A 24,297-nucleotide genomic window follows, 5' to 3' on the forward strand; every position below is an offset into this window, starting at 1 on the left:
AAATGAAAGAGGAAAAAAAATAAGCCACAGTTTCTTTTCTTCAGAAATATATTTTGTAACAAAATATTAACATTCAAAAGAAATGTTTATTGTACAATATAAAATAATTTCTACTGAATTCAGCTTGGTTGCTTCAGTAAATAAACCTCTGAGGAGGTGTAAACACATGTTTGGTGTTGTACAAAAATTCTACTACAGGATTTACAATTTGCTGTAGGAAAAAATGCATGTTCAATAATTACATAAATACTCTTGACAGATTTCTATGTCCCATTATGTACTTTTTTTTACCTTCCCAATTTGAAAGGGATCTGGTGACCAACCTTCTGGTATAATTTTCATGACAGTTTGGTTTTCTATAATACTGAAAAGTTTAACAGAAATCTATTAAGTTAAAAAGAAACAATATATTACATTTGCTAATTGCAAACAATCTTTTAGCTGCAATTTTTCCCATTGGGATTAACAAAGTGCACCAGTTAAACATACATTAAAAACAGTTTAAAAACATTAAATATACAAACAGCAAGAGATTTTAAATATTTTGTATCAAATACTATAGGACAAATATAATTTACAATTTTTTTGCACAAAACATTACATCTGAAATATAACTTTAGATATTACAGACTATAAAAATACATATTTTGCCTCTTAAAAAAGTATTTGCAGGTTCCGGCACAATGTAACAGTTCAAAGGAATTTAACACTTCAGATTTCTTCATTTGTAATTGGATGTGCAATGATAATTAATCAGACTTGCAATTAGTCTTCTATAACTGCAAGTAAAATGTAAAGTCAGATCTCCTAAAAGAGCCCTTTCTAAATAATCCAAATGTAGTACCTGATTAGCTACAACACATATGGTGTGAACCATGGTCAGCCCTTACAGGAATGACCCACTCTAGTCCAAATTCAGCAAAACAAGCAAGCACATGCTTCACTAAGTATCTGCATAGCCCACTTGCTTAAATCGGACTAGTTACATACTTAAGTTTACTACAAACAGTTATTTTGCTAGATCAGGGCCAGAGCACTCAGCACTTTTAAGACTGAGCCCCTAATGAATGCTATGGCCACATTCTGCCCTGTCCTATATTTACACTGAAGTCAACAGGGTAACAGCATGTCAGGGCAGAATTTATAATTAGCAGTTCAAAGATGTAAGAACATCAGACCTGATTCAAATTTCAGTTATGTCAGTGTAAAATCAGTAGAGCCAGTGGAGTTATACAGGTATGAAACTGGTGTAAGATCAGAATCAGGCCCATTGTGTAATTTTGTCCTAATATGTTTTTCTGGGGATCCCTCTGAAGTAATCCTAGAGCAAAATTCAACCTGAAGAGTGATATTCTGCCTACAGTTACTGCAACTGGGCCCTAAAGGTTTTTTTCAATCATGTCTCCCAGTAGTCTCTGGCCCAGCTATATAATGATCAAACTTTTTTTTTTAAAGTCCTAAAAAATACATATTAATTTACAGGAAATATCAAGACTCAGTCTATATCCCTTACTTTAAATGCCCCAAAATAAGTTGCTTCTTGAGATGAATCCAGTAATGATGGATTTGATACCTGGATACTTATTACTTCTCCAGACTTTAGTTTAAAAAATCCTCCTATGTTTACAGAATAAAAATGAAATTCTGAATTTCCTGCCCAATATTTGGTGCTTCCTCCCTTCATCAGGACATCAGAGTGTCTTATTTTAAGGTTTGTTTTAATCATGTACACCATCAGCTGAAGCCCTCTTCTAGTTAGGTCTCCTGAAGTTTCATGGTGTCTAAAACAAATGTTGGCATACAAGTAGTAAAACCCATCTTGATTGACTATTAGTTTTCCATCACGGAAGGTCATATTCGATAAGTTTGCCTGGCCTTTGTCATGATGCCAGGATGTAAGGTTCACTTTGCGTGTGCCTAGGGAAAAAGGGTTTAGCAGAATGTTAGTTTTGCTCACAAACATTTTCTACAAAGTTGAGAGATACCATGGCTGGATTTTTAGTGTCAGTAACAAAGGTAGCTATATAAGCTAAGGTAAAGAGTCAAAGTGAAGGGGAGAGAGACACTGTAGCCAAAAGGCTAAGATGAGGTCAAATAAGTCTCAGGCTTTAGGATATAAGCCAATTGCCACAAAGGACAGGAATAAGTTTCCTCTCCCCTTGTGAATACAGCTAGCTGTTCCTACCCACCCTTACTCTGGAGCATCAGCTATTAGCATGAATCAGGACAGGAGGTTTGTTTCACCAATAATCAGATCAGGCAAATCCTACATGGAATCAATTGCTAAAAACTGTCCCAACTAAAAAACATGTTTAACGTACTTCAGAGTGGATTTTGCACTGGCCAAGGAAAAATGTCTGCTCTCCTTAGCTATTTATTCTTAAATGGTTTGGTTAGTATTAATATAATGTATAGTTCTGATATAATCAGGGTAACCACTGTCTTGATAGCGAATCGGGACTTTACCAAGTACCGCTCTCCATCACCACATAATATGTTTCAATATTACTCACTACCAACCCAAGCATGTACTCATTTCAAGACTGACTCACTTAGCTTTTCTACAGTACTCAACTCCTTCATCTCTCCCCCTCTCATCTGTTGATTCCAACACCACACACTCTTCTGTGCCCACTCCCACAGTGCCTGTCCCACTGAACAGTAACCTTGTCTTCTCGTCTCATGCTCTCCCCTCCCCATTTCCTGTTCTCATGCTGCAAAGCACCTCTGAAGAAAGTTCACAATGACTTTGTACTTTCAGGTACGTTTCTTCCTCCTTCACCTCTGCCTTTTACCTTGCTAAATAAATCTACTTCTTGAGACTCCTGCATCTGCAGCTCCCATGACTAATAATTTCCCTGACTCAGCTGAGATTCTCAAAGTATCTTGAAAGCCAAAACAGACGTTCTCTAAACAAAGCTGTCTTTCTCTGCCTCTCCTAGTCTTCCCTTCCTCTTTCTAATTTCAGAGAGATTTTTCATAGTATCCAAACTAATCCCAAATCCTGACTTTTCTCACTCCATGCCATATCTTCTCCCTCACCTTTATGGTCAACCTCACTCTAATCTAGCACCTTTTCTTCATCTTTTTTTGGACTTATAGTTACTACCCATCTCCCTCAATCCTTTGTCTCCAAACTCCTAAAACAGGAGTGGCCAAACCATGGCTCACAAGCTGCATGTGACTTTTACAGTTAAAGTGCAGCTCATGGAGCCCCCCAGTCCCCCTTTTCTCCACCTACCAGACTGGGGGGAACTTGGGACTTCTGCCCTGCGGTGGAGTGGTGGTGTTAGGGGCTTCTGCCAGAGAAAACTGGTGCCTACTGAGAGTGGGGGGGCACAATTTAAAGGTCCCCTGCAACAGCTTGAGTCACGCCCACCAGATATGCCCCCCCACTACCCTCATTGCTCTCCCCCTGCAGTTCCCAGGTGATAGTGCCCCAGGGAAAAGCAGCAGCAAACAGTTGAGAGCTGCAGAGAAGGGTCACTGCTTTAGCTCCACGACGAGGCAGCAGCTCTCCTTGCAACTCCCAGCTGTTAGCCGCTGCCTCTCCCCAGGGCCAAAGCTGCTGCAGTGACCATGCAGGGAGAGGGCCCAGCAGCACCATGTAACTGAGCAGGGCCAGCAAACCCTGGCAAAAATCTGGGGGGCCATGTGACCCCCTCCCGTGACACTTCCCGCCCCCCGTCGCCTCTGGTTTCTGCTCAGTGGGGAGGGGAGTCCGACGGCTTCAGCCCCGCATGGTATGCCTGATGGGCCAAAGCCCTGAGCCAGAGTAGGTGCCTCCCATTGGGCTGAAGCGCCGACCTCCCACTCCCTGCAGGACTGAAACCCCGAGCCCTGGTATGCATGCCCCAGCTCTTGAACTTCTGACAATTGTTGTATGTGGCTCAGAGGGACAGTAAGTTTGGCCACCCCATCCTAGAATGTGCTTTCCCACATACGCTATCTAAACTTTCTTTCCTCCAACTCCCCTAAAGTCTGCTTGCCATCTCTCCACTCCATTAAAGACACTATAAAATCAATGGCCTCTTCCTGGCCAAATCTATGATCCTCTTGTCTGTTCTTCTCAATCTCTCAGCTGATTTTGACAGTGTCAGTGACTCCCAGCGACCTCTGCTTGCTGCTCTACTTGCACTTGCCTAACTTTATGCTAATCTATTTCTCCTACCAATCCAGATAGGTGGAGGAGCAAATACATCTGTGTATCACACACTGCATGGGCGGGCAGTACACTTCTGTATGCAGTTCAGGGTTCTGGTTAACAATTAACAGATGGGAGCTCTTTGGTGGAGGGATTTTTTGATTTTAAAGAGCCACACACACTTCTGGCACCGAATAAATAAAACATGGTTACCACGCACAAAGCCCTACTGTCCTGCCAACCACCTGCCTCCAATGACCTCTCCCTCTGACCCACTAGTGTCCCATATGAACACAGGCAACTGTCCCAAAGGTGAGGTTCACAGGAACGAGAGGCAGGGCAGTCTTCAAACCAGGGCCCTATTAGTGGTACTGCAGTAGCACCAGGAAGCCACAGTAAGGCTCCTTTGTTTGCACAGTGCCTAGTACATGTAGTTAAAGAAGACCGTCCCTGCCCAGAAAAGCTTATCTTGGTCAATATAATGCAACAAGTGGATGTAACAAACATGGGTGGAGGTTGGAGGGAGGGGAAAAAATAAGCATGTTTTTACATGGACTATGTGTAGACCTGCCTAACTTATCTGCTGGTAATGTGTGTCAAATCACATAGGAGAGGGGGAGAGATTTCCCCTTTGCCAATGGAATTCACTACTATTGGAAATACACATAACCCTAAGGTTGGGCGCATTCGTTAACTGGTGTAAGATACACCTCTTTATCCTGGCTTATCAGTTTTCTTATTTGGTTTACTAGTCTTCTTCATCAATGCATTTTAACATTGTGGGGTACATGGGATATTAGCTCCTTGCACATAAAGTGTCTACCATGTAAACTCAGCCAGATTATGGTGCTGGGAACCATGACAACGTTTGTAATAAAGAGACAACAGTATCTGAAAACTAAGTCTGGAAAGTTCAGTAGTAGGTTCTCCTTCTCCCCTGCATGACAGCTTCATATTTCTTCCACATTTAATTTACTGGGCACAGCAAATTTCATGAAAACACAGGCAATAAAAAGTAAACATAGTTTTAGCTTGAGATAAAGGAAAACTAAAAAAATCACCATAATTGTGTATTTTTGCTACAGCATAACATATATTGTACTTAAGGTACATAAAATAAGCAAGTGGGAAAATACTCCAAATACTTACGTAATAAAAAGCTTTAACATACAAAATTATGTGCTTACAGGCTTAACTCAAAGCTTGAATGAATACAAGACTCTAGGGTATGACTTAATCACAGTAGATTTGAGAGTGATTCATACATCATTCTAGCTCTGTAGTAACTGTACAGGAACAAGATCCTTATTTTCTAGGTGGTCAAATTAGTGGAGCTCTCAGGCCAAGAGTTTCAAGAGGGCTCGAATTCTGGGGTCCTCAACTTGAGATACCTTTAAAAGGGTCCAATTTAAGAGGGTGAATATTCAGCACGGTGTGAAAATTAGGCCCTTTTAAGTTCTCATACTGGGGACTCACAAACTAAGGCACTCAAAATCCCTGCTCCCCCACTCCTCCCATGAAAGCCGATATACTTGGGAATCAAACAATCAATGGAAGGTGTAAAACTGCATAATTTAGGGTGGTAGTACAGGTGATCAAGGTCCTAAGTTATTCCAAAGTGGTTATAGGTAAATATGGGTTGTTTAAAGTGTGTGTAAACTGGCAGATTCTGGGTATGGCTTTTGTGCATACCTGGAAGCAGCCACCTTAAGAGTTAAGAAACCTCAATGCTTTGTAAGGGGGATTTTAAAAAAAAAAATGAAGGAATAGTTGATAGCATGGAAGGAATTTTTGGAATAGTTTTAGGGAGTATCATTTTGGTGATCCCATTGGATGCTAGGTTCACATTTACAAATACAAGGAGATGTGCCAGACGTAGTTGGACTTAGAACATATGACTGAAGGACTTGGTGTGCCCAGAGATGGCTTGAGGAGAGGTTAGAAAGAAGTATACTGAGAGATCTCTCTTTTGGACTTTCTTCCAGTATTGGTGGCAGTCACCATTGGGGTGAAGAATTTAGTAACCAATAGGTTCATTTTTGGTGGGACAACCTGGCAGTGGTCCACTGCATTAACAGAAATCTGCAAGGTTGCCATGGGCAATGCAGCTAAAGACATCTGTATTCTTTGTTGAAAAATATTCTGATGTTCAACAAAGAACATGTTCCCAGTATTGACAATAGTATGGATTCAGGGAGATAACACCATTCACCAAAGACCCACTGCCAATGATTTTTTTTTTTTTTTATCTAGAGCCCTGGCTCCTAACATTGCTAGGACTGGCAGAAAATTCCAGTGCCTCACTGACATTCAGCATCCGTTTCAAGTGACTAGATATATAGAGTTGTTAGTACACCACAGACTGGTAGCATCCACCACATCAGGTAATCTCCCCGGCCTGTCATTTCATTAAAGGCTGGTGAGATTTGCTGATCTGTTAGAGGAATCTTGGTCAAGAAGCTCTGGGAAGGCTGGTCCAAATGTGAAGGCTGCACAGAAGTTGCCAGGCAACAGATAACTATACAGATCTTTTAGGTCAGTTGAGGCTTTGCCTCTACAGTATGTTCTTGGCAGGGAAGAGGCATTGCTCTTTGAGCATTTGCAGCATTTAGTGTTGGTCGGGTCATGCCTAGGAAACTAAGGGACAGTCCGGACATGAACTGGACTGGCAGAGGGGAAGGTGAAATAAGGGTCGAAGTCAGAACAAGCAGAAGTGGGGAGCCATAACAGAGCTAAGAGAATACCCAGATGAACAGGTATGTCCAATGAAAACCATAGGAACATTTCTGGCCCTGCAAAAGAGCCAGATGTTGTATTGCACATGGAGATGGCAGCTACCTGACCAGATATCCATTTGCTGCAATACTGAGAAAGGTGTTAGTCTGTGTGTAAGGTGCAATCCAGCAAACTTTGGTATGCATTCCTTCATGACCAGTGCAGCAACATTTGAGGCATTTGATTAGCTGAAGCGTCCAGGTGGCTTGACTCTTGTGGTTGGAATGTTCTAGCCTATGCCGGCCCTACAATGGGAACAAGGGCAGATGTCTGGATTTGCAGACACCTGATAGTGCACTGATCCCACAAGAGGAAAGGAAAACAGCAGGCAAGTCACAGATGGGTTTTCGGGACAGAGCTGTCTGTCTCTAATGATTTAGGAGGAGGAGCATGTTGTAGGCCAAGCCCATGCCTCTTCTGCGCTCCCTGATGGGCAAATCACATCTATGTCTTGAATATTCACTGAAGGGAAAATGATCTTGGGTTTTAGATGGGGGTGGATTTGAGACTTGTGAGCTAACAGGAACATCAGCCAGAGTACCCAGCTGTTGCTGGTTACCAACCATGGTTGTACGGAAATGCTCACAAGGTGGGTATGATTGAAGCAATCAAGCCTGCTTCTGTGGATTGGGCCTGGAAGAATGTGAACCAAAAGGGTCACCCGAGTCTTTGTGAACACTGATGGCACAGAGATGACATGCTGAAGATTCAGGGTGTTCCTGAGCATTACAGGGAAAATGGGCATGTTTATCAGACACACAGACTGATGTGGTTGGGAGAACTTACAGACTGGACTGATGGGAGGCAGATACCCAGCAGTGTGGTGTGGGCAAGCTATCTGCTGGCACCACCATATTTGCAGTCTAGTGCAAGTGAGAGGCTTAAAGAGGCCAGTTCCCAGGAGTAAACATAATACCCAGAATGGTGGCCCCAGTTAGCCTGGCAGAAGAAGAGGAAACCTTAAGCCTTCCAGACTGAGGTGCCCTTCATGTCTACCCTCATTCCCCCTGGAAGGAAAAAGCACGAAAATCCAGAGGAGTGCTGAGTCCTAAGGATTAGACTCAAACCTGGATATTGGCACAGAGGCCATTTAGCATCACACTGCACTCCAATGTCTGGTACTTGGATGTGGGGGATAAGACCTCCATTCAAGTTAACAAAATTACAGCTTTCCAATTTAAAATCCATTCTTCGTTTGTATTTCATTTTCCTGCTAGTCCTGATCATCAGCCACTTTTGAAAGTCTTTGTCCCAGGGCTTTATGTATTGTTCAAAACTCTGTAATGCAGCCAAAATGTTTTTACAGAAACATTTGATTAAAAGTGAACTTACCAACTGGAATATTTTTATCATCAATAATGAGATGTGCAAAGGGCTGTTTCTCAGGTTTGTTTCTCTTGGACAGATCAAACAATGATGCTTCCATTATAGCTAGAGATAAAAAGTTACATTAACTCAAAGAAACAAATTTAGTAGGATTTCAAATACTTATTATAAGCCACTTGTTACCTTTTCCTGATCTTGGTGGCTCTCTTCCAGCAATGATGCGCTGTATCTCCTAAAATGAAAAAGAGCTATTACTCCATACAGTCATGTCCCCAGTAATGTACTGTACTGCTGAAAATTTATTGGCTTACATTACATGATGTTGAAATAATTTATCACTGTGTATTCAGGTGTCTGGAATATATGTTTTCAACCTTCCAGGACATAAAATGTGGCCACAAGGGTCAACTTACAAGAATCAGCTCCTTTCTATAATGGGGGCACTACGTCCAATACTTCTGAAAAAGGAAAATAGAATGATGGTGTTTATAATTACTTCACAGTATCTTCGACTACACAATTATCAGGGGTACGGTCTGAAAACTGAAGATCATGCTGAAAGGATGGCTACAACCCTTTATTATTACTGTGCTTAGAGCAAATGCATTTCTGTAAATGTAAATGAACAATCAGAACAACCAAGTATCGAGCAAAGTAAAGTAAATATTTGTCACGCTGAACATTGTGCAATATGGAGTAATTTAGATACCTGGGGCCAGACCGTGCCATACAGGGGCAGCATGCAGTCACATTCACAAGAATTCAGGGATGTTGAGCATGTTAACTGCATCACCCTTTATGGGTTTTAGGAGGCTGAAGAGAGTTCTCTCCTTCACAACCAGCCATTTACGTGGGCTGTTGCAGAAGGACAATGATCCTTCTTCCTTTGCGATGGGGCTTGTGCCCTAGAGATGTCAGCAGGCAGCTGTCCCTGCACACAAATGAGTGAAGGGATCGCAAGTGTACCTGGCCCTTGGTAAAGTATGCAAGAATGAGATGGGTAAGGCACCTTGCACAGTCATACAAGGCCCAAGAACAGCCTGGACAAGTGTTAATTAAAATTGTAAGTGAATTTCAATGTTAACGAAAACAGGCTATGTATTGGCTATAGCCAGGCATAGCACAACCAAGAGATATTTAAGCTGCCACATATCCACCTCTGCTCCTGAACAGTCACTCCCCAACATTCCAGTCCTGATCTTCTTCACAAGTAGATACTGAAATTGTAACTTTAATGACTGGAAGCAGTGTCTTGTGGGTAAGCCACAAAACTGGGAGTCAGGAATTCTGGGTACAGTTCCCAGCGCTGCCCCAGACTTCGCAAGCTTGGGCAAGTCAAACTCAGTGCCTCAGTTCCCCATCTAAAACAGGGGTAAAACGTTCCTTCTCCTACCACATGTCTTGTGTAATTAGATGGCACACTGAGGCAGAGATTGTCATACTGGATTTGTACAGTGCCTAGCCCAAAGGAACTTGAACCTTAGTTGGCCTCTAGATAGCACAATAATACAAATAAATGATCATCAGAAGTTTTATGATACGGACATCATAATCAATCCCTCATGTCAGATTTTTCAACGTGTCCCTGTTTTCTATACGTTTATCCTTTAGTCTAAATTCTTTGGGACAGGGACTATCAAAATAAATGAATCAAGTGCATTTTGTAATGCATTATTATTTCTTTTACTGTTTGAGAATTGGCAAGAGAATAATATCTAGGAGATCTGTTGTAAATAATATTGATCTAAATTTGCAATGTTCTATTGCAGTGGTTCTCAAACTTTTGTACTGGTGACCCCTTTCACATAGCAAGACTGAGTGCGGACCCCCACCCCCAATAAATTAAAAACACATTTTTATATATTTAACATTATTATAAATGCTGGAGGCTAAGCGGGGATTGAGGTAGAAGCTGACAGCTCGCGAGCCCCCATCTAATAACCTCACAACCCCCTAAGGAGTCCCAACCCCCAGTTTGAGAACTCCTGTTCTATTGTATTCTGAATTAGTGCCATCTTGTGGAGTTTGACATGTAACACCAATTCTAAATATCAAGGAAATGTTACTTTTATGTAACTTTGTAACCACAATTAAATGAAGGTGCTCTGTGTGTGTGTGTAGATATCTGCTGAAAGGGGAAAGTGAGCATAATTAGGTAGGCGTCTAAATGCTAAACCAAAATGGAAAGCCACAGCAGCATGAAAGTCATAGTATGACTATCAAAGTAATGTAGGCCTGCTGAAACGCTGATGAGTTTATAGATAAGATTCTCTGCTCAGTTGTACAGCAAAGTAGCAGATTAATTTTATTTTTTGTTGAAGTTGCAAAGCATTCCCTCCCCAATGTTGGTGGGAAAGTTATAATTAACTCCCCTTGCCCTCACTGGTTCTTCTGCTTTCATGCCAGTTATTAGAATATGTGGGTCAGCACAAGCTGTGGCTTAGTCACACGGAAGACTGGATGCAAGCAAAAATCTACTGTGGCAATATGAACGACAGCACCAACCTCTTAGCCACCCACACGAGCCTTGTTACCTCACTTGAAGGGGTAAGAGCAACAATGGTGGGCATTGAATATTCCCTTGTGCCAATAGCTACAAGGTTCCTGGAGAGGACATGCCACCATGAGAGGACAGATCTAGGGAGCATAACGTTCAGGACCTCTGAGAGGATGCCCTTTATTTCAGAGCATCCATGAGATTAGTGCCCTTTGGCTCCAGCCACACACACCCTCCATCTGCCTTCTCTAGAGGGGATAATCCTCTTTATTGTGTTGCTTCAGAGCCATGGAAGTATTTGCTTGGTAATTTTCCCCTTCCGTGTAATTTGGGGACATGATTATTTAGTCCTAGATTTGTTTGTCTGAAGGGATTAGTTCACTGTCCAATTGATTAGGAAGTATATTTACTGCAAATTACATCCTTCTTGAGAGACCGAACAAAGACTAATTTCTTTCATTGTACAGCGAACTGTAGTAAAGCACTCACAAAGTTGCGCTCTTCTACAATCCAAGCAGTAGTTTCAGGAGTATCTAACACAGGAGACTAATCCCTTTTTGGCACAATGCCAGGCAGGGATCATCTACCCCAGGGATACTCAGAGTGCAGTTCATGAGCCGCAAGTGGCTCTTTAATGTGCCTCCTGAAGCTCTTCACAGCACATGGTATTAACACACTGTGATTTAATAATTAACCAATCCAAGTTAACAACCAATTAGTATGCTTCTATTATATTAACCAATTGTAGTTGATAATACTTGGTCATTTTGCTGTGAGATTTACCCTGTCTCAGATGTATTCACTTTATGATTCTACCTCACTAACATTTACAGCAAACTGAGTACAATTAGGATTTGCACAAAGCAGGAACAGAACACAGATAACACCCCAGATTACTCCCAGTTATAGGTTAATTTTCAGGTCAGTTACATACTTCAGTCTTACTCTGTATACTTAAACCCAGGTATAAGCAATGTTCCAGATCTTAATAGTTTATTATAATTTCCTTTTGAAAACTACAATGTACAATATTTTGATTTTTGCAGGCAGTCAGTCACAGTCACCTACCCAAACCTTCTAAGGCCCTGATCCTTCAAACGCTTAGACACATCTACATTTTCAATGGGTCTACTCACAGTAGTGCATGTTTTTAGGATTGGGCTTACTATAATCATGTAGCAACCACCACAATGATAGGCCAGAAATTCAACTTAGACTGCTCTACAGCAAGTATGAAAGTGCCCCAAAATCTTCAGTGCTAACCAGGCAAGCATTTCAAAACCAAATTAATCTGTAGTTTAATGAATTTTTTAACATGTGATGCATTTACAAAGGTCTTATTTTCATAAAACAGAATAAAGCCTTTGCTGAGACTATCCTGGTATATTATGAATTTTTTTTATTTTATTTATTAAACAGAACGCCTATTTCAGTAAAGGTCCCCTTGGATTTTCACACAGCCCAGCAGAAAATCATCACAGCAGAACAGCAATTTTAGCATTAATAAAAGCAGGCTATTTTAGGGGGTTTACACTAGATTGCTAGTCTAACATTTCACAAGCCATCAAGGGGTAGGGTGCTTTATATTCCCGGAGAGTTGGAAATTCTGCTTTCCAAAAGGATGCAACACTTTGCCTCTGGTAGATAGCTAGATATCAGAACTAAAATTACAACAATTAAAACTTTCAAAAGCGCCTAACTGACATAGGAGCCTAAGTCTAATTGTACTTATGAAAATTTATAGAAAAGCTATTTTAAATTTATGAATGCTAGAGCTTAGTATAATTCTATTCTCTTAGGCTTTGTGCAATTTCCCTTCCCACAGTCTCAAACAAAGGGATGTAAATATGTTTGAAAAAGCCTCCAGGCTTTTGAAACTTAAGTGGACCCTTTTGACATTCAAATATATTACATGTATCAGGGGGTAGCCGTGTTAGTCTGTATCCACAAAAACAACAAGGAGTCCGGTGGCATCCAGTTGCATCTGAAGTGGTTTTTTACCCACAAAAGCTTATGCCCAAATAGCACCATAAGGGATTGCTGTAGTATATCTATCTTTAATGCTACCAACTTTGTTCATTTAAAACTAATTGATACCAGGAAGAGATTCTGATCATCTTGCAGGAAATTCAGCAGTTTGAAGAATTCCCCAGAAGCTACACTAAAGACACCAATCCTGTAACTCTTAATATGAGTATTCCCAGTACCTGCAAGAGGTTGCAGGATCAGGATCACAAATATTGGACAACTTTTAACTCTGAAACCTTGCCTCTGAAGCACTTTGTTAATAACCACATGTGCTTAGAATGTTTGTTAAGTCTTTATAAGGGCCATCCTGGAGGTCTAACAGTGAAGTGTTTTGTTGCCATGTGGGTGACTAGTTTAGGCCTGACGCTGCCAGGGTCCAGGAGCACTGCCAAAAAAGTGTTACTTCATGGATTGACCCCCAGCTATGTGTTTGTCGTTCTCTCTTTACTGCCAGACTTATGGTAGTCTTTACAAAAAGTGTGGTCAGTGTATCTGGACTGCCAAAGGGCTCTTAGGGTTACATGAAAGAAAAAAAGCAGCCAAGCCATGCAGCCACAAAACAAGAAAATTATATTACTTGTCTACCTAAAGCTGTGGTTCTGATCTCAGCTACTTCAGTGTAAATCTAAGGTAACTCCACTGATGATGACAAAGTTACTCCAGATTGCACAGGTACTTGAGATCAGAATCTGGTCTGTGATGAGGAATCACCACACTTAAGGTGAACAACCCCGTAATGCATTATTGATGCTTGTAAAACAATAGTTTAAATGTGCTGCCCTGAACATGCTGCTCTCTAAGCAACAGTTCCATCACCCAAGAACGTGTCAAGTAATATAGGCATAAATATTAGATTTAGTTAGAAAATGCTTTAATGAGTGTTTTGGGTTGGTTTTTTTGTTGGGTTTTTTTATTTTGTTTTTTAAGGGGGAAATGTTTGGGCCCCACCCTGCAATGGAACTCCCAAATGACTTTAGTGGGAGCACTAAAATACTTCCAGATTAGTCCCTGTTGTGGATGTAAACACTACTCCACACATATACAAGGAACATATGCAGATACATACCAGTGCACCCAAAAAAATCTAGAAAATGCAGCCTGCTACATAGAACATGAAACTGATTAGTCTCTTTTCATTGGCCAAACTGAGTGAAGTGCAAAAAGTAAAAAGTCATAAATGACAAGAAGTTAATTAGACTTTAAAGTGTTGCATTTCAGTAACCTATTGTATAATTAGTATTGCAAATAAGGAAGTGTGGATTTTAAAAACATACATGGGGAATATTCTCCGATAGGAAACTGCACCTAGAGAACTCAGGAAAGCACTCTCCATCCATGCCCCTGGTATGCCCCTTATTGTTGGGTCTAGACCCAACAGAGAAAGAGATCCAGCCAATTTCCAGCCACTTTGCATTGCCAGAGATGGTGCAAACCAGACTCCGACCCAGGATTTTTACCTTGACATTGGCCCTTTAACATCTGGGATATATGCTCATTCAGCTGAAGAGATGCACCTGAGGCTAAGTTAACATTTCTTTTTCTTATTTTGACTTACCTCCCTCAGTGTCAACATATAGGGCCAAATGAACTAGGATGCAGACCCGGTTACCCAGTGTCTCATATATACATTCTCCTTTACTGCGTTCAAATAAATTTAAAAATGGATTATTTTGGCAAGAGAAATTTTACTGTTCACTTAAATTAATGGCCATCAACCAAAATAATCACCCCTAGTCATTCAACCTCTAGTCAGGATGACAGGACATGCAGCTTCCATTAAAGCCAATGCCTTTGTTGATTATACCAGCAGATAGTACTTCTCATTCACTTACTGGAACTATACACTCCATCCACAGAGCTCCCTGGAAGAGAAATGCACTATATGCACACAGAATATAAATATAAACGCTTGCCATTAACTCCTTTTTTCCCCCCTCTAACGTATACAGTGCATGATTTCAGCAAATATTAGAAGAAAAACAACTAAGCCCAAATTTTCCCAACAGTCTTTGAAAGAGACAAGCTGGATGGAAGGAAGGAGCAAATATCTGAAATCTTAGGAATGTATAGGAGTTCATATAACTGAGGGAGTTTATATAATTATCCTCAGACAAATAGTCTCTACCATTCATGTAACCTATGGTATAATTCATGGTACATATGAAGGCAGCAAAGAAGTATGGACTAAGGGATTCTGACACGAGACTATTATAAAACAAAGAAGTCAAGGATTTAACACTCTTGGTATTTAAATAATTCTTTATTAGATGGCAATTAGGTTGAAATAGCACAAAATACTCATATGAATGTGCTAGGAGATCAAAACGTATAAATTCCCCTTAGGAACCTGGGTAATTGTGACAGGTACACCAAATTTGTCCAGTTCCCCCTCTCCCCACACCCCCATTATGGCTAATGACTTTATCTGACTAATTTCCCTGTTAGAGCTTGTCTACACTGGCACTTTACAGGAAAAACACCCCCGAGCACTGCACGTTTCAGCATTGTAAAGTGGCAGTAGAGACGGTACACCAGCTCTGGGAGCCGCACTCTCAGCACTTGGAGCTACGCCCCTCATGGAGGTGGTTATTTTAGAGCACTAGGAGAGCTCTCTTCCAGCGCTGTGCCGCAGCTACACAAGCCGTGTTCAAGTTCTGCTGCGGCAGCGCTTTAACGCCGCCAGTGAAGACGTGCCCTTAGTGTTTGGGAGTAAGCTTTACCTCTGCGATGCCAAGCAGGAGCTACCTAGTTATCATGCTAATCAAGACTTCATTACATTGTTCAGACTCGTTAACACAAAGGATCTGCTAATGGGCATGTGTGCAATTCCATGTGTGCAATGCAACTGTTGTAAAATTATATTAAAAGATGTGTTGTCTAGTTTTAGCCCCTTTCTACCAGATACATAGGCTTTGTCCACACTGGAAACTGAACAAAACTTTTGTTGTTCAGAGGTGTGAAAAAAATGCACCCCCGAAAGTAGCGGCACAGCTGTGTCACTAAAAGTTACGTAGTTTTAGACATTACAGTAGCTGAGAATATGGTTAAGTAAGAGGACTGCTATATATTTTGCATTACTTTTAACTATCTTGTGTTTGTCCTCATTATCCCCCTATCCTACCGCTCTAAGATTATCCGGCACTCCACTCAGTGGTGTCAGCTCCCTTACTGGGCCTACATAGTTCTCATTCTACGTCAGTAAGAACGATCCCCACACAGAACAGAGAACTGGCTTGTGGAAGACTGAATTCTCTGTGCAAAGAACAGGAGCGGTTATCTCTCACACATGGGGGAGTCACATTCCTGGAATCCCACTTCACGCACAGAGGGCAAAGGGGGGGGAAAAAAAAGGAGAGATGCGCTGTTCCCTTCACAAGGAAATGAGAGTAGATGCCCTCCATCTAATATTTTGCTTGCCCAACCACCTTCCCTCTGCTTGGGAATTTTATTTGGAAAAAGAATGTCACATCTGACTCATCAGGAACACAATCAGGAAGATTGGAGATAAAAAGATAGTCTAACTCTCTCAAAACCAAAATTCTGGGATCCATTTGGACTAGCCTGAGGGACAAATTGGCCAATCAACTAACCACAAACATTGTTTTTCCTCCTAGTGTGAATCCAAACTTTCCCCTCTTAAAAAAATGCTAGTCAAAGCACAATTAATCTGCATACAGACATGATGAACCACTACCAAGGGGTTCATGAACAAATGCAACAAAATACCAAAGATGTTAAAGATTACAATGCAACCACTAGTTCTATGTGAAACAGGAAACGCGGTTTTTTCCCCCCCTAAAACTTCTCTCTCTCCAGGTTTTCAGAAGCTCACTTAAGTTTAAATATTAGTTTAATTCTTAGGGTGCACTGACCTTTTGCATAACTCCTTCCAAAGCCTGTTTTATTCTCCAGCATGATTCGGACATTAATTTTGTTTCCTGATTTTCCAGTGTTGTCTCTTGCAAATCTGTGCTTTCTTGAAGTCTTAAAAGTGCTGTGAAACAACGAGTGTCTTCTTTTGTAATTCTGTTAGGGTCCATCTGAAATAGGTTTAAGAACATCCATAATTTAAGTTTGTCCAATAGACCTTAACTCAGTATAACCGAAAGGTACACTTGTATGCCACTCAATGCAATATCATACTAATCTTACTGCTATAAAATATATTCTCAACACACAAAACTTCTATTCACACAAAATAAGTAAATGATAAGCAAAAAACACAGATGTCTTATATTAAAGTAAATCACACCAGATAAACTCATAAGGACTTTCAGATATAGTAGGAGCATAAAAAAGGTTTTCTCCAAATTTCCTAGGGATATGTAGATGTAGGAGATGGGATAACAGGACAGAGTATTTCCATGAAATCTTGAAAGGGACTCTATATTTTGCCTGTGCAGCAAATGGAACGGAGATCATGAAAATTAATAAGCTTAGAATGAATCAGACAAATGATCAGCAAATTTGGAACCTGATCACATGGAGAATGATCTCGTGTCCACTGTAACCACTGGATATCAACATTAAAAAAAATGGATTCATCAGGCTTAGACGCCAGGACATGGATCAGTGTCTTTATGTCAAACAGATTTAAAAGATGAACATTTTGTAAATGGTAAATTTTCTCTCTCTGCTTCGTATGTGACATAGAAAAACTGCCTTCAACTCTGGACACCACACTACATTTATTGACAAACTGAAGCAGTTCAGGACAGCACTTCAAAAATGATCAGTAGCTTTGAGGAATTTATAAGGAAAGATGCAAAATACACATAAGCATGGCTAGGTGATAACCAAGTGTGTGGAGAAAACATAATATTCTACAAATACTTGAAGGGTTCAAACCTCATGAAGGGAGAGGGATTACTCAACATGGTTCAAGGGGGTTATGACAACTAGAAACGCAATGAAATGAACAAAGGGAAAACTTAGGCCAAATATCAGGAAAAACATCTCAATAGCCAGACATACTGGTCTGTGGAACAGCCACCTGAGGGATGTGGTAGAAGCCCCATACTTGGAACTTTCAAACTCAGCTAGAAAACCCACTATAAAATGTACCATGGAGAATACTCCTACATTAGCAGAGGGATGGACTGAAGATTTAAAAAGTATGGTTAGGCTCTAACTTCTATGATTGATTCAAATATATCATGTTAAGATTTCAAAGCATAGGCTTAGAATCTATTGCCATCCAATTTGAAGCAGCTCTTTCTACATTTAAAAGAGTGACTGGAACTTAAAATATTGTAAGTACTGCATCTTAGAGTTGAATCACAAAACCATTTATTTCACATACTGAAGGATAGAAAATAAAACAGCCTTCTCTCAGAAACCCAAACAAAAACAAACATGTATCATTCGTACTCAAGAAGACAGGACACAGGGTCATGCAAATGTAATGTGTGATCAATGGAAAGCATGTTAAAGAAAGTATTGAACTTAATGGAATACCAGAGGTAAGGTTAGCAGGATACAGAATTGCTAGCCAAAAACCACAGATGAATTCCTTTATATGCATTCTAAAGCATGAGAGTGAAAGATTCAAGCTAGCCTAAAAACAAACAACAAAAACTTCTGATCAAGAGTGAATTTTAGAACACAGTGATCACTATTTAGAACAAATTAATATTTACTAATACATGCCAAACTGCAGTGAATAATACATGTAGACTGGAATTATCAAAGGGGCCTAAGGGATACGGACTATTCACCAGGAGTTGGGTTTCAAACTCATATAGCCCCCCCTTGAAATTCTTATCTACAATATAGTAACTTCAAGTATATGTTTACTTTTCAGTGGCAACCACTACTGAAAAGAGGTTACTACTGCAGTTTTTAATGTAATCAAAATAAAAGCTTCTGAAAAAAGTTGACATGGGTGTTGTAACACAAACAGGGGAGACCAAACTTTGTAGGGGCCAGATCCAGTATACAGCAAGTCAAATTCATCTGCAGCATAACTTCATAGACATTAATAGGCAATGAATCTTGTGTGTCAAATGGAACGTTGCTTGAACAAGATCAACAGTGGATTGTATTAAAGTATTTTTCTGGATTATCTCTAATTTAGTACCTCATTTACTAAATGCTATTGGACAATAGCACAGAGAACATCTTCACAAATGTAGTTAGAAAGGCTGATGGGGATATGCTGAGAAATGTACATGACTACTGATGGCTTTGAAAACATGTGCAGGATTAGTTTAAATAATTCTGGTAAAGTTAGAAAGCTGTAGGGCTTCAGGGAGAACATTTGATTTGTGGTGGTCAGTTAATGTAGCTGATTGCCGCAGCCTTTCAAGGGATATTCACCCAGCCACTGCTACACCCATAACGTTTTTACGTTTTTTGAAAATTAGCTTGCCTGAGTAAAGTCTAAACAGAAGTTTATAGGAATCCACAATATCAATAAGAGGAACATTATAAAAGTTAGTCACCAAATAGACATTACACAGAGTGGGGGGAGGCAGTGGAGGCGGGAGGAGAAGGGGGAAGAGAGCTGCAGGCAAGAACTCATTGACAAGACTTTTTAGAAAAGGCACTGGGAATTAATCACACATACAAGCAAAATAAAATATCAAAATAGTTTCCAAGAAGTTGGTTGATATTCAGGTAAAAAGAATGCCATTACAATATTTTCAGTATTCTTTTCTATCCTATTAGATATTTTAACAGTTAGCTTGCCTTTTTTTTTTTTACACCACCACTGCACAATGAGTTGAGGTTTTCATTAAGCTCTCCAGAGTATCAAATTGTCACTTTTTGTGAGCAGTTACACAACTTAGAATCTACAAACATACAAACAGTACATACTTTTCAATCTGACATATATTACCATTCATTTGTCAAGACTAAATTTCACCTGCCAACATGTGGCCCATCATTCTAGCACATTATGCCCCACTGAAGTGCCTCAGTCTTTCAGCTTTGATTAACCTACATATTATCTCATTGGTAAAGTCTGTCACTCTACTAAACCCCCCCACCCCACACACAAAGAAATACATTTATTTATAGAGCTGGTGAAAAATGGTTAAGTACATTTCATTAAAAATTTCAAGTTTTCTGGAAAAAAATTAAAACTTCATTTTTGACTCCTTCTCTCCCCTCTTCTGGTGGCCAAAAGGAAAAGGGGGAAAGGGAGAGAAGGGAGAACAAAACCAAAAACCATGAAAATTGGAAAAAGTTTTAGTTTTATAATTGAAAAAATCCAAACACTTTCAAAAAACTTTTTTTTTCCCCAAAGATGACAGTTTCATTGAAAAAAGTTTTAAATAAAATATTAAAATCGGCTTGGTTTATTAAACATCTGCCCTTGTATGGAACCACTGTTAACTTTTTCTCACATTGAAAACTGACCATTTATTCCTGCTGCTGTTCTGCCTTTTAGCCAGCTTCCAATTTATCAAAGAACTTCGCCTCTCACTCTATGATTACTTGGTTTCCTTAACAGCCTCTTCTTCGGCACTTTGACAAAGGCTTTTTGAAAGTTCAAATAAATTACACAAGCCAGTTCTCATTTATCCACCAGTTGGTTAGCTTACTCACAGAATAGAACAGAAATCTGAAAGACTTGGTATATGAAAAAAAGCTTGTAAAATGGTCTTGTGTTAAAAGGTATATTTTCCAAATGTTCAGTAAAGCCTTTCTAATTCACACTTGGTCAATCCACACACAACTACTAGCTAGCTGAGTAGCTCAGCATCTTTGAGAAGAGTGCTCTGAAGATTCCTACTGCTAAGCTGTCATTACCTAACAAAATATACTAAAAAGTACATAAGTATACTATGAAGTACATCAGCATCATAAACAATTAACGCTATACTGCTCAAAAGTCATGCTCCAATTCACAGTGAAGTCAATGGAAGTCTCTTCATTGATTTCATAGGAGTTGAATCAGGCCCTGCATGATTAAGTGCATTTTGTCAGGAAGCATATTTTCTGTTTTCCTGACTATATCAAAATTTCTGAAAATCTGGAAGAGGTTACCATTCAATAGTGTGAATTAATGACGTTCTCTTGTATTTTATGTGCACTATTCTATTTATCCATAGAGAGAGAGATGACATTAAAAATATTGAAGTCTCATTGTGTCTACAAATTGTAGAGAAATATTTTGGGCAAATCTTGTATCAAGTTGGGTCATCCAGATATTTTGGAACTAGTTCAGATTTAAAAATAAATAGGAGTTTTAGATCAATTAGAGGATCAGGCTCTAATTGTAGAATTATGTTTATATTGCTGTTTTTACATTATGCAGACTAAAGGATAATGTGTATGCCATGGGAATAATTTTGCCCTTTGTTACACCTGTATAACCTCAGACTTCACATTGTTAATTAGCATGCTATGAAGTCATTGCAACTAAACTTACTTGTCAAAATAAACAAAATACATTTAGTTATATAGAATCCTGACTTTTTTTGGCCTGTTTTTGAAGTAAACATACTATTGGGTGTTTTCTATAAGTTAAGATGTCTTAATGGAGATGTTTCAATGGGTTTGTAATGGAGAGAATAATTTTTCACCCTACAAGTCGAGTTATTGTATACATTAGTCTATTTCATTGTCAAGAAAACAAGTAATTCTAAGCTACTTTACAATAAGTACCATAAATGAACTGTCACTCTGCTAAGGTATAGTCAATTAAGTATGTATAAACATGGAACAGGTCATACATAACTTTTAAAAAGTAACTAATAAACACAAAGCATTTGCCAATAATTGAAAACAGACAGGAATAAATAAGTAGGTGCAAGTAACAAATATAAACAATATTACAATAAATTTGGAACTGTCACTTGTTTTATTTCAATCACTCGTTTAAATGTGCATGCAATTGTACTACATCCAATCTGTAGGTGGTCTAGATTTAGAGTAGATTTTGTTGTTAATGTATCCAGTCTGTCCTGGGGCCCAAGAGCAATTCTGTCTACTTAAAGTATGACCTGAAAGAAAAATAGATTTCCACTTCTTCACTGACTTCAAATGAAAATAAAATAAAAACCATTTCTATGAAGACAGACTAGTGTTCGTACTATACATATAAAAACTTCTTAACACCCTAATTAAAACTCATATCCAGTTTTTGGACAGTAAAACTTATATCAGATCCTACAGCATCTTTAGTTCACCTATTCTGAACTAGTAATCTTTTTTGCAAACTTCAAGAGCACAATCTTTTGTTTTACCCCTGAGAAAGAGCAAACGACAGCCCCCCACTTCCTTTGAGAAAGTTCACAGTACCAGGCAAAAAAAACCGTAAGTGAATCCAACCAATGTAGTGTAATTTCCAAGAACAAAAAATAATCTCTTTCTAAAAGCTTAAACCACTAGAAAGCACTATCTCCCTGCAGCTCAGATCCAATGTGCATAGCATTGCCCAATTGAAAACATTACTTTGCCATATTTTTGTGGCCTAGTAGGGCAGTCTAATTCTCCCCTCCTGGGAAATGAGCTAACAAGTTACAGAAGGTACCTTTTCCCTGTGCCAGCCATTACACACCCAAGTTCCAAGTGAAGAGCAGCAGCATCAAATTCACAAGGAAGGTAGCCTCTAAAAAGAAACCTGGGACAATTCTTGTACCCGGCTGCAAGTAGTTATCCTCCAAAGGGGAAACAATGATAACTTAAATAAAAGGCAGGGGCCCTATTTGTTCTATGCAACAAGGAAACTACTATTTGTTAGGGTCATACATACATACAAACCGAGTTTAGATTTGTTCAAATTATTCCCTTTATTTTCTGAACTCTCACTTACCTGCATGTTTTGGATGTCCTGGACACAATGTCACCATTATATTCTGATGACTATTTCTAAACTTGCCCACTCCAGGGCTCCCTTTACTCAGCGGGGCAGTGGTAAAAAACAGAAGTAGGTAAAACTAACTTGTCCTGAACTAGACTCCGTGTTTCCCAAGTGAGAAAACTCAGTTTGCCCAGCTCACCCTCCAGGACCAGACACCCTTGACCGGAGCCCACCTTCTTCCAACCCTCCTCCCTTCTCCCCCCAACTCTCAGATCAAGAGCACGTGGAGAGTCAGTAAGAAGCGTAAAGCAGCCGCCCGCGTCTCACAACCCAACCCCTGCAGTGAGCAGAGCCCCTGGGTTACTCCGCAGACACTGGGTCTGTGCACCTGACCTCCGCCTCTGCCCAGCCTGTGAGGCGCCCAGCACCCACGCCCCCCCCCCCGCCTTCTGTGCCCCAGCCACCCGCCCTAGCCACGGCGCGAGGGTGCAAACAAGAGGCGCCGCGACGCTACCTGGGCTCTGAAGCAGAAGAACAACGCAACGCTGCAGACCACCTGCCCCAGCCCGAGCAGCACCAGCGGGACCAGCAGGGCCCTGGCGGCGGCTGGAGGCGGCGGCGGCGAGTGCGGATGGGCCGGCGGCGCTGCCTGCGGCGGCTGCGAGCCCTCGTGGGGGGCGCTGCCGCCCAGCTCCTCGGAGCCGCGCAGGTACTTGGTGTAGTCTCGGCTGGCGCGGCGCATGGCGCTTCGGCACTCTCCGGGCGGCGCGGGCAGGCTCCCAGGCTCGGCAGCGCCCGGCGCCCGCGGGCGGTGGCTCTTATAACCTGGGGCCGGGCTCTTCAGCCAATCAGGAGGCAGCCACGAGGCTCGTTCTGCCCCGCCCGCTGAATCCTGCCCGGGCGCCACGCTGTGGCCGCCTGCAGGTAGGGAGGCTGGCAATTGAGCGCAGCTTTACCACCAAAGCCCGGATCCAGCCCCTTTATAACAGCCCTCCTGGCCGGCCCTTCCAGTGTGGGGACCCGAGAAACAGGAAATCAGTTTAGCTGCCTTTCAAAAAGTTACATCCCGACTCCCTCCGCCCCCCTTGAAACGCAACAGCACTTGTGAAACTTTGGCCGCAAACCCACAAATCATGCCATTAGAATAGACAGCTATCGTTGTTACCAAAACATAAAATGACATCAGTGCATCCTCCTGCAAGAAAACTCCAAAATGTGTAACATTGTGCCTGTATCCGGCTGCATCTGGCTAATTTTTGTAGTCAACCCCTACTTTTCAATCTAAATTTAATACATAGGCAGTTCCTCCTAGTCTACTGGAATATTGTAGATGATGGAAATCCTAATTTGTGCTGCTCACCAGGGATCCCTTCAGAAAGGATCAAATTTATCGGTTAATTTGCTATTCAAAATTATAACCTACCCCCTCAAAAAAACTCTGACATTTAAAGAGCATCCAGCTAGTATAAAAATAAAATAAGAATGAACAAATAGAAACAATTTATAGTAGCTTTCCATTCCCTGAACACTGTAAAAGTTGTTATAGACTTATTAGGTTAACCAATTTATTTGAGCATAAGCTTTCGGGAGCTACAGCTCACTTCATGCTCCCGAAAGCTTATGCTCAAATAAATTGGTTAGTCTCTAAGATGCCACAAGTACTCCTTTTCTTTTTGCGAATATAGACTAACACGGCTGTTACTCTGAAACTTACTAGGTTGTTACACATTATCATTAACGGAGTAGGTAAATGATACATATCAGAGATAGAGT

General features: G+C 40.6%; 1 protein-coding gene across 1 annotated transcript; it reads right to left on the minus strand.

Annotated features, from left to right (window-relative positions):
- Nucleotides 1–97: 97 nt before the first annotated feature.
- TNFSF11 (TNF superfamily member 11) lies at nt 98–23,357 on the minus strand. Its single transcript, XM_073345529.1, has 5 exons — nt 23,039–23,357; nt 16,643–16,810; nt 8,429–8,477; nt 8,252–8,350; nt 98–1,917 (listed from the first exon to the last, which is right to left on the minus strand). The coding sequence occupies exons 1-5, from the start codon at nt 23,264–23,266 to the stop codon at nt 1,496–1,498; spliced, it is 966 nt and encodes a 321-aa protein (XP_073201630.1). The 5' UTR covers nt 23,267–23,357; the 3' UTR covers nt 98–1,495.
- Between the last annotated feature and the right edge of the window lie 940 nt (nt 23,358–24,297).

The sequence above is a fragment of the Lepidochelys kempii genome, chromosome 1, assembly GCF_965140265.1.
Source record: "Lepidochelys kempii isolate rLepKem1 chromosome 1, rLepKem1.hap2, whole genome shotgun sequence".
Lineage (NCBI taxonomy): Eukaryota > Metazoa > Chordata > Testudines > Cheloniidae > Lepidochelys > Lepidochelys kempii.

Bases quoted from the DNA above. Each gene is read 5' to 3' on its own strand.
- TNFSF11 (XM_073345529.1), bottom strand. From the start codon at position 23,266: ATGCGCCGCGCCAGCCGAGACTACACCAAGTACCTGCGCGGCTCCGAG. The intron at 16,811-23,038 runs GTAGCGTCGCGG...AACCTATTTCAG, and splicing joins TCTTCTGCTTCAGAGCCCAG to ATGGACCCTAACAGAATTAC. The intron at 8,478-16,642 runs GTCAGTGCACCC...TTTTCATTTTAG, and splicing joins TGGAAGGAGTTATGCAAAAG to GAGATACAGCGCATCATTGC.